Source organism: Lates calcarifer, linkage group LG16_LG22 (assembly GCF_001640805.2).
Source record: "Lates calcarifer isolate ASB-BC8 linkage group LG16_LG22, TLL_Latcal_v3, whole genome shotgun sequence".
Lineage (NCBI taxonomy): Eukaryota > Metazoa > Chordata > Actinopteri > Centropomidae > Lates > Lates calcarifer.
The window spans coordinates 25,229,453-25,246,083 of NC_066848.1; the positions used below are offsets into that span (position 1 = coordinate 25,229,453).

The 16,631-nt window shown below is 40.0% G+C and overlaps 1 protein-coding gene across 1 annotated transcript in view; it reads right to left on the reverse strand.

Moving 5' to 3' along the window:
- pdzd8 (PDZ domain containing 8) overlaps positions 1 to 14,050 on the reverse strand; it is a 47,657-nt gene extending 33,607 nt beyond the window's left edge. The window contains exons 1-2 of the mRNA XM_018678894.2: positions 11,410 to 14,050; positions 1,417 to 1,542 (exon numbers count right to left, since the gene is read on the reverse strand). Coding sequence (XP_018534410.1) covers positions 1,417 to 1,542; positions 11,410 to 12,293 — 1,010 coding nt within the window. The 5' untranslated portion in view covers positions 12,294 to 14,050. The remainder of the gene's footprint in view (positions 1 to 1,416; positions 1,543 to 11,409) is intronic.
- Positions 14,051 to 16,631: the final 2,581 nt, after the last annotated feature.

Here is a 16,631-nt window from a genome sequence, read left to right on the forward strand (position 1 = left end):
ACATCATCCTGCAAGACACTGCATTGGCCACTCACTTACATGCAATAAGATTGTATTGGAAGATAAAATGTTTTTTTTTAATCCAGTTGTAAAATCCTGCTTCATAATATTGTGACTGGGGCGCTGTCATTTTGAGACAGGTGTCTCTTAAACTAAATAAGTTTAATTGGAAGCTTACTGTTTACTGTGTCTATGTTTTCTTTGTATGATGAAGCATTAGCAAAGATACCTGGTTCAAACCAGGAAAAACAGCCCCACACCAAAAGTACACAAGTACAAATACATTGTATGACAAGTAGGGCTGGGTATTGTTCAAAAAATTTTGACACCGGTACCAGTACCGATACCTTGACTTCGACACCTGTTCCTGAACGATATTTTTTTTGATACCAATTTTTATCAAATCAGTTCTAACAGAGAAAATTACATTACATATTATGGTACAAATCTTGAGTTTTATTTTCAGCTTAATAATTTTAATAATTTTCAGTGCAAAAGAACAAGTGATGTCAAGTGAAGTCATTGTCTAATGCTCACTGCTGCATACTAAGGACCTTTAAATTAGAAACAGACCGATATGGTTTTTTCAGGGCCGATACCAATACCAATTATTTTTAACACACACACTGTAGTTCACAACACAGATACACGTGAACCACGTCTGTGGGCATAACCAGGGAAGTACCACATGTAACGTTACAGCCAATCACCGGCAGCATGATCAGATCTTGATCACGTGATTACCTCGAAACTTGGCACTGAAAAACAAAGTGTCTTTCTCTACCGGGTAGCATCGAAAATTTTGGTCGGTACCCATACCTGATGACAAGAGTGAGTGTGTGAGAGAGAGAGAGAACTGAGGAAAATGGAACATGCACAGTATGCAAGTTTTCAACCTAGATTCAAACCAGGTACCCTGTAGTCACAGGTTACATGTCTAGATCACTAGACCATCCTGACAGCTTACACTGACAGCAATGAACACTTAACATTAACTGAGCTCTAGAGTTAGTAAAATACCTGATCAACACCCCCAACACCACCATCAGCATTCATAGTCATGAAGTCTTTACAAAGACTCACCCTCTCCTTCCTAAAAACCAATCACAGACCCCCCTCTGGACCCTCTGCATGTGCTTCATATTCAGGATCTTTACCATCACACTATCAGCTCAGCAGTTAAACTGTGCTTCTTTTATCTTCACAACCTGAACATTGAATACGACACGCGGTTATGTGAATTAATGCTGTGGAAGTTTAAATATTCACCAAAATTTCAATTTTACAGAAAAAAATTCTCTTCGGTCCAGAATTTGACAAGTAGATTTGTTGTTTGTACATTACTAATAAGAAGAAGAAGAGGAGGAAGAAGAAAAAGAAGAAGAGGAAGAAACAAAAGGAGTTTAAGTATTTCACCTGCTACATTCAATGAGGGTGACTTTGAGTCGGCCTTCCACCAGCTTGCTGTCCCGGACTGACAGATCCAAATCACATGCTGAACCCAGCGGAGGCTGCACTTGGAATGGGAAGAAGGGTTTGTATCTGGAGAGAGACACAGGAAACATCCAAAGAACATTTTAATTGAACACATCCACAGCAGCACTGATGTAAAATTCCTGACTGTACTTAAGTAAAATCAAATGCATCCAACTGATACATTGGTACCCTAACAGACAGGGGGAACCCTATCATGACTCTTAACTGCCAGAAATACATAACATTTCATTACCCTTTAAACGGAATTCACACTTTGCTGTTACTTTAAATGCAAAAAGACAACAAACTAAGAGTTAATCAGACTTGAAAAACCTGTCCACCAGGTCTAAGAGGACACACAGTGTGAAATGCACCAACGTAAGCGGCAGTCAGTCAATGAATGCTGGCCAAACTGTGACTACTTGTGTTAGGTGTAGTGCTTGGTGGAGAACTGGCTCTCTTAGTGCAGCAGCCCTGAGTCTTCATAAAACCAATCACTATAATGTATAGGCCTGATGTCTGAGAGCACACAACCATCCTCTGATATTTTGGGCTTCTGGTGTTTCTGTTGTTAGCCTAAGGCTCCTACTGCTCTAAATACTGGACTTTATTCAGACAAGTCATCCACTTTACTGATGAAACTGATGTTACTGTCTCTTACATACAAAGAGCAAGTGCAAAGGGACAGCCAGGATTATCTCAACAGTCAAACATCCAAGGCAAACTGTCAGCATGTAAAGTGCGGTGGCTTTGTTTATGTTGGTTGTTAGCTTGTTAGTTTATAACTGGCAGTGACTAACACAGTATTAGAGGCTGTGCTGATGCAAACTTTCTGGTTTTTTCTGCCTCATCTCACAAATTGACGGATTGGTGATGTATGTGTATGTGGCATACCCACAGAACCAATCCCGGTATCTGTGTTTTTGAGTTATTGGTACCCTGCAGTTCCAAAGTGGAAATACTCAGCCATGGCGACTGCTTATTTCACACATGGTTTGTCTTGTATCATATAAAAACACCATATGGACGTGTGAGGGGAGGGGCTCTTAGATCAGGCTGCAGCAGAAAGCTTAAATTGGGAAAACTATTTAAACAACAGTATGCTTCGAATATGTATGTCTGGGCCAAACAGCGCATAAAGTACAATATGACAAAATGTAGTATTTGAAAAATTCCCCAATTTCTTGCATTTTAAATGATGACACTATGTAATCTGTTGCTTGCTTTTCCAATGTGCTGGCTTGTTTTCTGAACATGAAAATGTTATAAATGAGTGATGCAAATTATTTGTTGTCTACTCAACAGTAAGAGGGTCTTGTCAGAATCATCATCTTGTCAGAATCATCATTCCTCCATTCCAACACAGCTATAGCTTGTGTTGTTGTTGTGTGCTATTGTTAATTTGGATTTCAAAATCAGGATTTATTTCTGGTTTCATTGCCTCACCTCATCCCAAAAACTTCACCTCTCTGGTGTGGGTAGACAGATTGTTACTGCTGGATAGTAACTGCATTATTGACACTTATATTGCCATATTCAATAGCCTAGCCCAAGAAAATGGAAAATTTGATTTTGAAAGATGTCCTGGAGTCCTAAGGTTATGAAAACAGGTAGGTGCACAACATCTAATACTACATTTATAAACGAACTACCCAATTTCCACCGATCCTACACTGTTTGGACACCCAGATTTATTGCAAATCAGTGCCCAGTCACTGTGCTCCTGTTCAAAGTGACAACCACACAAAGACCCAAAAATAGACATATCTTTTCTAATATTAAAGGCATAAGAAAAATAAATTGTGCTCTCTTAAGTAGATATAGACCGATGTGGTTTTTCAGGCCGATACCAATACCGATTATTAGTAGTCAATGGAGGTCGATAACCAATATTTGGAGCCGATATTCATTTGCAGTAAAAGTGAAAATATTGGCGTCAAAATTTTGAATAAAACAAACTCCAACACTTAACTTTGTTTAAATGCCTTTAAGCATATGTTTATTAAGCAGCTTTTCAGATTTGCAACATGTTAAAGTTTTTTTTTTTTATCTTAGACAATAAACATCTTTGTTTTAAAATTCTAACTAAAAGTGCAGGGAGCTCCCGGGCTCAGAAGAATGTCTTATGAAGTTAAATGAAAACGTAAACAAATAAATAGCTCCCTAACGTTTTCTACAGTAAATAAACATATATCTGCTCTCCGGAGCTTCTCCACCTGGCAAAACTTTTTCTCCTCTCCGCCATGTGTGAGCACTGTGCATGCACAGCTTTCACTGCTGATTGGCTGTTACCCGTGCCATGGCTCTGCGTGTAACCAATCAGATGGTGCTGTGGGTGGGACAATGCTGGGGACAGAGTAGTGACTGCAGACCGAGAGGCGTGGCTGCATCAGAGCCAAAATAACCCAGTTTTAAATTGCTCCCTTATCGGCCGTCAGATTAGAAAAAAAAAAAGGCCAATGACCAATATGCGTCAAAATGCTGGATATAGGCGCCGATAATCAGCCCGGCCAAATCGATCTATCCCTACTGTTTAGTCTCAAATGCAATCCATTCAGGTTAGTTGACAGTTGACAGTAGTTGAAAGGCTTTTGGCCCAATAAAGAAATGACAGAAATTCTGAAAGATGGAAACTTTAATCACAAAGTTCTTATTAGATTATCGTCCCACTCTGACCTACTGAAAAGTTGATGAGAGTGGAGTTTATGGGCCATAAAACCAAAACAACGGACTGAAAGATGCTAACACTCTGCACAGCTAAAGGAAACTATCGGGTAAAAATTCTCTGTGGGTTCATCATGACAGGCGACCTCTTCCATGGTACACAGTCACTAGATCTACTGTTTATATAAAAATATTCATATTAAGTAATTAATTAAATTAGCAATTTAAAATTTCTAACGTTTAACATTTTATGAGCTGTAGCCAATAAATTGACGCTGTGTGTTATCCAATCTACAAAATGAAACTTGGCTGCTATCTGGTAACATTAAACTGTCTCAGCTAGCCAGGCGTGTGTTACGTTATGCTGATATAAGACACCACTGATGAGGTATGTTAGCAGCTTGCTGGGTAGCCCTGTTCATAAGTGTAAAACTATATGCTTAGCTCAGCTTAGCTCATGATGAACAATAATTATTTGGGGTCTATCAGATAACCTCAGCTTGAACATCATTAGATGTGGTAAAGTTACCAGTAGTTTGTCATTACTAACACATGCAGGTGGGTGCCATTTTTTGAATAATTTTTGAGAGAAATTACCAATACTTATTCTCAGTTAAATAAGTAGGGGTATTAGTCATGTGGTATAATGTGTCCTCTGGTGGTCCAGTGGTAACTTCTTCATTTTCCTGAAAAGACATTTTTATTTGACTGAGCCCGTGTCAAATAAGAATCTGTTGATACTAGGGATGCACCAATACCACATTTTTTCAATCCAAGTACAAGTACTTACATTTGAGTACTTGCCGATACAGAGTACCGATACGAGCACTTATTAATGCTATTAAACTTTGTACATTTACTTGAAAGCATGTTTTATTTTCATCAGATATTGTTTCATTCTCTGGCTGTAAGAAATTGCTGTGACTGACATTTGAACATAAACTAAAAGCCCCTCATTAACAGCCAGCTGGAGGGTGTGTGCGACACACAGCAGGCTCGGGAGTCCAGCATCACTCATGGCTTTGATCATGTTTTTCGCGTTATCACGTAGCACAACATGAACAGAACTTTTAGGGACCTCCCATGTCTGAAGCATGTCATCAAACACCTGCGACGGCTTGGCTGGTGTGCGAACCCCAAAACTGTTTTGCATGCGGGACGACTCTTCGCAGAGTAAAATCCTCATCAATCCACTGTGCAGTTAAACTGATGAGGGACACCAGGGCTAATGCTGCTTGTCCAAATATCAGTGGTGAAGCTGAGGGCCAAAATCTCTTGCAACAGGCTGCAAATGTGCCTCTTCACAAAGTTGAGTAGCTTTGGCAACACTGTGTCAGTGAGGTGGTGTCGGCTAGGGACCTCATGCCTCAGCTCCAGTACACTGAGAAGATGTCTAAATCCCATATTATCAACAACCGACAATGGCTGGTCATCAAGAGCAATGTACTGGGTCAGAGCCTCTGTTATTTTCACTGTGCGCAGGTTGTCTCTTGACATCTTCTCCCTCTTCTCCAGAGTTTGCTGCAAAGTTGGTTGTGGCTGTTTGCCACTATTAGCACACTCTCTGAACTCGGCATCGTGTTGGTTTTTTAGATGTTTTATCAGATTGCTTGTGTTGAAAGTACTCGCTTTTGTCCCTCCTCTTGACAACTTTGCAGAGCATAATTTGCAGTTCACTTTACTTTTATCACCATCATCCACTTTGAAATACCTCCACACCACCGACACTGCTCCTGCGTGCTCTCAATTAGCACCTGACTGCCCAACTGAACGTCACGCTGCCGTAAAGTGGTATCGGTGCTGTGGTATCGGAACACTTTTACGAGTACAAGTACGAGTACGAGTACAGGAACAGGGTATCGGACCCAGTACCCGATACTGGTATCAGAATGGGTGCATCCCTAGTTGATACAGTAGATCTGTGTGTGACCTAGACCTCACTGCTGCACTGTTCATCTGCTGTGACACTGCAGAAAGAGGCAAAAGGTACACTACAGAGAGGCTAATGGCTCTTTTTAAACTACAGTACTATTTCCAGCTCCGGGCAACTGCAGTTGTGTTGTTTTACAAACCTCATCATCTCTCACTCCTGGGCCATCAGCCAAAACAGCTAGACTACAGTGACAGCCCAATCAATGCACAAGTCCCCCTCCTGTCTGTGGTACAATCGGAGAGGCTGAGCTAAAAGGGAACTGGACTCCCTCTAAAATGGCCAGCTGTTTGCTGTAGTGCTGTCATCCTTCCCCTACTGACAGGAAATGAAAAAGGTTAAAGAGGAACGACAACAGAAATCTACATTATGTAACAAACAACCACTGAAACTGGACATGGGGTGTGAATGCTCACGGCTCATGCAGGGGAAGCTGAAGTACATGCTGTAGTACAAAACATACATGTGTACATATATATATATATATATACATACATACATACATATACATATAGTATGCACAACATAAAACCAGGGAGCTGGAGTGATGGCTGGGGGAAAGTAAAACCATTACAGATTTGGCTATGAAAATAGAATTCCCCCATAGCTGGAGCTGGGACATGGGTGCTGTAATGCCTGGATTACCTCCAGTGGGCTCTGGTCCCAGCCCTCCCCTACACTCAGCTACCATCTGTACCATTCAGCAAATCCCAAGGTCCAACCTTCATTCTCTGAGGCTGCTCTTCATTACATCATCTCATCACACTCACTCTGCATGATCGTGGGTGCTACACATTCACACGCACATTTAGTGAGTTCTTCTGTTTGTTGCAGTAGGCTACTCTCCCACACAACTCAAAGGCAGTGAGTCTGTGACACTAAGTGTTTAACACAGATCTTCTGATGAGGTATTTATCACATCAGCCTTTCTGATGGGCATTTAACAGGCTTGTGCGTTCCTAGGCTCAACATCCCAGATCATTAGCTCTTCAAAGAGTAAACAGTAAATCCTTTCAGCCTCTTCTGACTTCTGCTGTTGTACTGAATGCTCTTTCAGACAGTAACTACTCATAAGTCACAGTTATAATAGGTGATGATGAGCAGACTTGTCTTTACTTGAACTTAAAGAAATTATTTACATACATTTTTAGGAAAAACAACACAGTAAAGGCCATATTTACTGACTGTGGAAAATGTTCATCTAATAACTATTAGCTGCAACTAATATGACAATCATTTTCCCAATTATTACTAACTTCGTCTAGAAAATGTTTAAAAAATAGTGAGTGAGATAATAGTGCTTGTTTTGTCTGACCAGCAGCTTGAAACCCAAAGCTGTTCAGTCGACAACTGATTGATAACTGATTAATTAGTTATTTTTCTAGCAAAAAATTTCTCAGTCACATATGAAACAGAATCATCAAAACTGAGAAGCTGAAACCAGGAATTGAGTGCTGCCACCTCCACTAAACATTCAGAGTCAAACCTGTTTCAAATGCTAAAACTGCAATGCTGCAAGCCACTGGGTAGTTTTCTCTGTTTTACCAGTTAATGACCACACCATCCTATGGTTTGAGTAAAAGTCTGCAAAGTTTGGGCAAACAAAGGAGTAAAAGAGTGTGTATCAGAGAGAGTAGGACACTGTAATAACTGATAGGAAATACAGGACATAATCAGCCTGTCTCTCCACTGATAAAAGAGGGCGGGCGCCAAGGTTCAAGTGGACTTGAGTCAACAGTCAGAATGTAGCTGTCTTGTAGCCATTCTGCTCCTCCTCAGAGGACAGCTGTGACTTGAACGAGTGCTGTCCATATCAGACAAGCTTAAGTACAAGATGCCTCCAGTTGACGTTACTTGGCAGTCACCAGTACATGCATGTCCATTACCTGAGTGCTGCTTAGTCCCATCTGTTCCTGTTTTTATCTGGTGAAATAAGGACCTAATAACACAAGTTTCTGTTGTTCAAGTTTTGCTCTCTCTCATTTGTACTTCCCCTTTTTTTTCTCTCTCTCTTTCTGTTTCTCTCACTTCTTTAAACTAAATTCCCATTCTTACTTTCAGCTAGACACAGAGCCTTAGAGTTAAAAGTATTTGTCCCCTTTGAACCTTTTCATGTTTTATCATGCTACAACTCTGAATTGTAATAAATGTATTTAGTTTTTTGGTTGTTTATTTTTTTTACTCATACTAACAGCACAGAGGTCAAAAATATACAAATGTCTATAAATTTAAAGATTGTATTAACCCTTTCTCAGTGACACACCTAACCATCACTGGAACTTCTGGGACTTTGGCGATCATCTGTGTGTGTTAAATATGCCTGGATATGTTGGGTACAATTTGTGACAAGTCATTAAATTTCAAAATTAATGGTACAAGAATACTTTAAGGTACAGAATTTTCCTCAATACAGTATGGTGGATCATTCAAAAACAGAAAGAACACAGCACAGCTGTAAATCTGCTAGAGCAGGCCTTCCTGAAACACAGCATGTGTGTGTGTGAGAGAGGAGTCACCAAGAGGCCTGTAAGCTAAAGGGAGACAGTGTGCATAATGCAACTCGTGTCCAGGCACCTTTCAGTTGCAGCTTTGAGGCAGAGAGGCAAAGAGAAAGCCACCGTTGAAAAAAAATCTCACATGACTAGTGTTTGCTAGAAGGCATATGTAAAACTCAGAAACAAAGCGGATGGAGACTCTACAGCCTGTTGACACCAAATTGAGCTTTTTAGTCCTCATAGTAAATGTGTTTTAGGAGAAACGCCAGCTGAAACACACCATTAGGTGTTTTCAGACCAGACCCTCCCCTTTATTTGTTGTCCACACTGGTTACAAGCTCTTAGAACGCCTATTTTGAGTGACTTTCTTAGCTCCTGTTTCAGAGTGGATACTCTCCCAGCACAAGAGGAACTTGTAAGAAATAAGTAAGCATTTGGTGAATGGACAGAAATATACATTGACTGGTTGAACACAAGCCAATGAAGCACTGGAAAGCACCATTTTTTAAAAGCCCATGTAAAATTATACATTGTGTGTATATGCGACAGGGCAAATACAATGTAATTTTGACATTGCTACACCAACCACTGGCCTGCTTAAATCACTTCAGTGTTCCTATTGGTGTTGGTAAGAGATAGCAAAACCGCATCTATAGCACAAGCTAAAACATCAGAGGTCCCTAGTTTAATATTGTTTTCCCCCATTGAAGCTAATACCTATTGTCTCCTCCTTTGGATATTCAGGTCCTTTGACTAAATTTACTTGTGACTGTCAATCATCTGACAAATCCAACCCACCATATTGAATTGTGTTAATTGGGTTTTTTATAGCATTGCTTCAATAATGGCATTTATTCTGGCTATATGACATGCCTGTCTGTGCTGCAAAGTTCTGTTACATTGAGTTTCTGTATATTGTTGATGGTTTCTATAGCCATGACATCATAATGATTCAGGTAGGACACGAGTGAAGGCCTGGGTGTGAAATGCACGGTGGCACGTTGGTGCAGTGTTAGCACTGTCGTCTAACAGCAAGAAGGTTCCGGTTCGGGCCCGGGGCTTTTCTGTATGGAGTTTGCATGTTCTCCCTGTGCCTGCGTGTGTTCTCTCCAGATACTCCAGCTTCCTCCCACAGTCCAAAGACATGCAGGTTAATTGGTGACTTGCCCATAGGTGTGAATGTGAGTGTGATTGGTTGTTTGTCTACACATGTTGGCCCTGTGAGGGTGTACCCCACCTCTCACCCAATGACAGCTGGGATAGGCTCCCGCGACCCTTAATGGATAAGCGGTATAAATAATTGATGGATGGATGGATGAAATCCCTGTGGTTTCTGTAATTGTGCAGAATGATTTTGACACACTGAAAACAAGCGATGTCTAAAAAATTAGTTGCAGCTGTAGCTGCAAGTGGGAGGAGAGGAATATGAAATCTTCTGACTCATGAAGTAGACAACTTTAGATTATGGCAGAGAATTGGTTCATCAAATATCTGCACCAGGGTGGCAGTACCATGTCTAAAAGATGTTAAAAAACCCTAGCTGAGTCTATGTCGTTATTCAGAAAACATGTGTTATCTGTTAAAATGCGCTTGTAAAAACAGGTTTCTATATCAAAAGCATTTATTCTTGTAGGGAAGTCATAAAAAGAGGGCAACATTACTACCTGACAAACACAGTATATGACAAAAAAAAATCTTAACCCAAGATCTTTCCAGAACTTTCAACTGCATTTCAAAGTCTTGAAGAGTTTGCCTAGCTGTCATGGAGAATGTCGCCACAATAATTAAACATTAAGAATATTTCCATCTACAATTTCCATGAAAAGTCACAGAAGTCATGAGCTGAGAAAGACTGTTTTGATGCAGTCAAAAGCCCCAGGACAGCTACAGAGTCCAGGACAGCACCAGAGTGGGCCTTGTGGTGAAACTATTTTGCTGAGAAACATCATGTTAGATCATGTGCTGATTCCATTACCCATAGACAATCCTTACAGACATGTAGCAATTTCAAGTGAATCCATGGATGCAACTGGAAGACCATTATGTGCATGCTATTGACATATCCTGAATTATACTCACAGTGGAAAAACTGTAAAAAGAAAAAAAAAACATGAAGTATCCCTGCATGTCTATTAAAACCTGCTTGGTGTTTGTTAATCTGATACTGATGAAGACCCTGTTGTTCCACAACAGAACTCAAATGGAACTGAAGGCACTACTCCCTGCTGAGGAATATAAAATCACTGAGGAGGCAAAGCAGTGAAGTCACAATTACCTAAAAAAATTTGGACTATTTTTCATATTCAGATATGGCAGCAGTTCGAGATTTTGAATCGACCATGTTCTTAAGATTTGAGCTGCTTTCCCTAGATGAACTCCCAGTGGAATAAAAGTGCAAAATGTAAAATAGATTTTGGGGGGAAAAATTCTATCAAATGGTACCAATGCTATCAATTAGTAATTATGTTATTGTTAATACCACCAGTGGTGGAAGAAGTTACTAGTGTTTGATTGACATGAAAGAATGAGCTCCTTCACAGACAGTCCATTTTGATGCTTTGAACCTTCTCCTGTAGAAACAGCTCAGTAACTTCTGTATGATGCAAAACTAACAGTCAAATTTAGTGCCTACAGTGTTGGCACAGTATGTAATCATGACACATTCAGGCATTATTCCTCACTGTTCTGTAGCAGGAGTTTTGTTGTTCAAGTCTAATGTTCAGTGTGTTTTTAACAGGACCAGGCCTTGCTGGTTTAACTGTTTGGTGAGGAATGTCATCAGCAGTTGTTGCTCAGCTGCTGGTTGGTATAGTTTGGTTTGGTGAACAGTGTGTCTGAACCTACCTGATCTTGTAGTTGGGTAAGGTGTGTTTCTTTTTGATCACCCGTTTCAATTGGTTGACTATGATGGAGGTGAGCTGAGGGAGTGGTCTTCCTTCAAACTGCGACTTCACCTCAAAATCCACCAGGGGGTCCTCCAGGAAGGAGAAGGACCAATGGGAGAAGGGCATGCGCGTGAACTGCAGCCTCAGCCTACCCACCACGCGCCTCATTTTAACGAACAGGTAGGCAGACTTCCCAAATACCAGCTCTACGTCGATGGCGAGGTGAAAACCGCCATTGTATTCGATGTCCACTTCAAAGTTGAGCTCCTCTGGCATGCCGTCTTCGTTCAAAGGCATCGGCTTCATAAGTTTGGCCGTTTTAAAGACGGGCAGAGAATTGCCCAGGGAAATATCCCTGAGACTAAGTCCCTCCAGGAGCCGACCTGCCGTCTTGGTCTGCAGCAGCTCCTCAAACTCCACCTTGATCTTTTTGGTGAGCCAGTGTCTAACCACAGGGGTGTCGCGGAGCTCTCTGAACAGGAACAAAAAGATGGCATTTAGGAAATTACACGTTTCAGGTTTGGTCACGTCCATGGGCTCGCTTTGTGGAGGCGGTGGCGGCTGTTGTTTGGGGCTGCCGCTGGTGACAGCCGCTTCCTGCTGCCTTGTTGAGGCGGCCTCTTGCTGTTTCGGTGCAGCAGATGCTGTGCTGTCCTGCTGCTGCTGTCCTGGTTCGGCATGTTGGGTATTAAAGTAATCCTTCAATGCGTTATCAGGCACTACTTTGACATACTGCACTGTCCTGCCTATGGGCTCGGGGCTCCTCCGGTATATCAGCAAGAACTGTAATATCAACGTAACGACTGCTCCGGAGAACGCAGAAATCAGTATTAAGTAAATCATCTCGAGCAGCTGCCCTGACGCCGTCTCGGAGTCAAAGTGCTTTCATATTTAAAGGTTTAGCCGTATTAACAAAGCAAGTTCCACCTGGTCGCTCTCAAAGCTGCCATATCATCTGCTTCTTCCCTGAGCTTCAGACTCTTCACCTGATTGGACAAACGGGTTGCGTCGATGTGCGTAATGACGAAGCCAGAATGTGTTTCTTTCGATGCATTCAGGATATGTCGGATTTACCAACTCCAAGAGTAAAACCTCAGTTGACCTTTGATTGTTGCGTTACCTGCTATCTGGAGATTATGTCGTAAAAAATAGGATTTCACCTCTGTGATAAGACATGTATTTTAGAGTTTCAGTTTTTCTCTGATAAAGCTGCTCAAAAGGCAGCTGAGAACTATAAACATTACAAAAAAATCAGCTCTTGTATAAAAAAAACTTCTGTTTTTTTTTTGTCTTTTTATGATATAAGTTATTTTCAGGTACTCTTGAGTTGTTTCATTTCCTACACATTTAAAACATTCATGATAACATTCATGTTGTTACTGATTTATAAAGTGAACACATATTGAGGAGTAAGCACCTGTGGACATCAAGTGTTTTCATGTGCAGGTGAGAAAAACCTTCACTAATCTAGTATAGTTTAATTCAGGATTATGTGCATTGTCAACGGGTATTGTATCCTGTGGACTGGACTGATTTGTGTTTGGGGAAATGGAAACAGGTTTAATTTCACACTGAAAGGTTGAATAAAATGATGTTGTGTAGCATGACATATTGCAATCAAAGGTCACCCCAACAATGAAAACATTTGGAACTGGGCTAGCATCATGCTATAACAACAGATATAATAATACTTAAGTTACATGTTGTTATAATAGGAGAAGTTTCTTCTAGTTCCAGTGTCCCTGTTCAGACGTCACACGTCACTTCACACCCCATCTGGGCAAAATGACACCTCTGATCCAGCATTTACTACAAGACACTGATCACTGCAGGGAGTAGCATGAGGCAGTCATCTTAAAGGGAAATTACACATCCTTTTTAGCCTGAATTTTACTGTCATTGCTTGGTCAATGGGCAAGCATAACATTATAATTACCACAATTACTGCATAGATAGTGGATATGAGCATCACAGTCAAGAGTAGAACTGGCCAGTTCTACCTGAACATGCAGTAACAGTCTATGAACTATATGGACTTGGGGTAAAGACTGCGCACTTAGGCTGCAGTGCCTCTTTGTGTGTGCATGTTCTCCCTGTGCCTGTGTGTGTTCTCTCTGGGCACTCCAGCTTTGACCCTGCTGTAGCTGTTGTCTTGCTTTGCCGTGTTTTTTCTGACTTCTTGTGTTTCCTTGACAGCCCAGCAGAGGTCCCTAGTTTAATATTGTTTTCCCCCATTGAAGCATATACCTATTGTCTCCTCCATTGGATATTCAGGTCCTTAGACTAAATTTACTTGTGACTGTCAATCATCTGACAAGTCCAACCCACCATATTGAATTGTCTTAATTGGGTTTTTTATAGCACTGCTTCAATAATGGCATTTATTCTGGCTATATGACATGCCTGTCTGTGCTGCAAAGTTCTGTTATTTGTGACTGTCAATCATCTGACAAATCCAACCCAGTGCAGGTAGCAGACATTCTGATGGATTCTTGGAGCCTGAGCAATCATGTCCATGCATCTGTAAGGTTCAAGAAGTTCCTGTTTGTTAACATTTATTTGCTTATTTTCTCACATTCCTTATCATTATTTTATCTCATGTTATTTATTGATTCATTTTATTTCATCTGTTTTAATTTCATTTCAACAGTTTTTTAATGTGGGTCTTCTCTCAAGTGCAGTCATTTCCTGCTGTTTGCATAATGTGTTGTCTTAAATGAGAACTCACACTGAAGCTTCATACTGAAATGTGTCAACAGTGTTTCATCACTGTAATGTAAAACTAATTAATTGATTTATTTATTCATAAACTGTTTTGTCCTTATATCATAATGACATTGTGCTCAGTTTTACATACACATACACACCTCTTATTGTGTGACAGACAAAGTAAAAATTAAAGACTGTAGACTAGGGATAGACCGATAATTGGCTGGGCCGATTATTGGCACCGATATTCGGCATTTTGACACATATTGGCATCAGCCATTTTTTAAAATCCGACGGTTGATAAGAGATCAATTTAAAACTCAGTTATTTTGGCTCTGATGCAGCCGTGCCTCTCTGTCCGCAGTCACTACTCTGTCCCCAGCATTGTCCCACCCACAGCACCACCTGATTGGTTACACGCAGAGCCATGGCACAGATAACAGCCAGTCAGCAGTGAAAGTTTAACTCACTTTCTGTTTTTGTTTGAACTTAAAACAAAGATAAGTGAAAGATAAAATAACATTTCAGTTATATTGAAATTTTGGAAAACTTTATTTACTGTAGAAAACTTTAGGGAGCTATTTATTTCATTTAACTTTATAAGACATGCTGCTGAGCCTGGGAGCTCCCTGCACTTTTTGTTAGAATTTTAAAACAAAGATGTCTATTGTTTAAGATATTGCTTAAGAATAAATAAAAAATGTAAAAAAAAAAAACCTTTAACACGTTGCAAATCTGAAAAGCATGCTTAAAGGCATTTAAACAAAGTTAAGTGTTGGAGTTTGTAATATACAAAATTTTGATGCCAATATTTTCACTTTTACTGCAAATGAATATCAACTCCAAATATCGGTTATCGGCCTCCTTGACTACTAATAATCTGTATCAGTATCGGCCTTGAAAAAAACATATCGGTCTATCTCTACTGTAGACTACTGTCCATCAGGAGAGAGCTTACTAACTTTCATGACAGGCTATGATAATAAGGCACACAAATGTACAGAGGGACAGAACAACTGCCACTGAAAGTGAAAGAAAAAACCACAAAAAAAAACACTATTAAAAACAATATAAATCTAGACTGGGCTCTATTGGTCATGGTGAAGGCAGTGATAATATTTCTTCCACACACACAGTGGGTGTCAGTGGCATCATTATGCTGCCTCCTTCATCACAGTGTAAGTTTCAGTTCGTATGTGAGTTTCAGTTCATTTTCACTGTGTGTGTAAGTGTGTGCATGTGGGTTTACTGTGAAGGTCTATTCTACAGAGAAATAAGTAAAATTTGTATACACACACAATACTCAGTAGGATACATTTTGTGTTGGTTTTTGGTTGGTTTTTCTCCTGTGCTGTAAGAAAAATACCAAAATATCAATTTGAAAAGCGTGAATTACAACTTCAGTGTGTGATTATCAAAATAGTTGTTGACCAATTTTCTTCTAATCAACATAATAAGTAACTGACTAATTGTTATAGCTCCAAAAAATTAGTGTTAAAAATCTGAATGAAAAATATGATAATTAGTATGTTTGCAAAACAAGTTTAAAACAAATTTTGTGTTAAGTAATTTCATCTCTCGTAGCTGTAGGCCACAAGAACAACAACTCACAAAATTTAGACATTTCAGGAGTTTGTTTTCCTGTAGAGGATAGTAACGGCTTCTGTTCTGTATGAGAAAGCAGTAGTCTGGAGTGCTGGTGCATCAGATAATCTTCAGACATGGTTAAAGTCTTTTTATCTAAATAACTGAGAACAGACAACCACTAGTCCTACTGACTCCATTCATTTTGATCCAGTTCATGATAACCACACAGGAGTTACAAAGAACTTAAAGCAGAGACTGTCTGGTAGTGCAACAGGTGTGGAGGCAGGGTGCAGCTGAGTAACCATCGTGCACCACATCAAGCTGATCACACATCCTATTGTGAGCTACTTATTTATGGTAATCCTGTCAGAATAGTGTGTTATTAAAGTCATCACCCAAAGGCCTGTTGGAGAATGGTACCATTCTGTTCTTGACCCCAACCTCAACATTCTACATTTAATGTTTCTTTACCTGTTACAGGTGATTAATGATACAGCATTTGCATTATAGAAATGATATATCTAAGACTTAATGATTCAAATGATTACTTTATCACTTCATCTCCTATCATTAGTGCTGACTAAAAGTATAAAACCCATCAATGATTTCATTTAAGTAGAGAAAGTCAGATTAGGACTGTTCAACAGTCCTGTTGCTGTTCAGCACTGTTCAACAATGCAAAGGTTTTATTTACAGGTACTGGAAGGACATTGGTGTTGCTGATGTTGTACACTCTTTTAAAAAAAGCCTTTAAGAAACCTTTAAGGAGAACAAGAATTTTTGTAGCATTTCTATTTTGTATCTTCTATTATGACATGAACTTTGGTAAGTGAACTGCAGGTGAATGAAGTCATACAGTTAATGACAATCCATCCAGTATTTGTA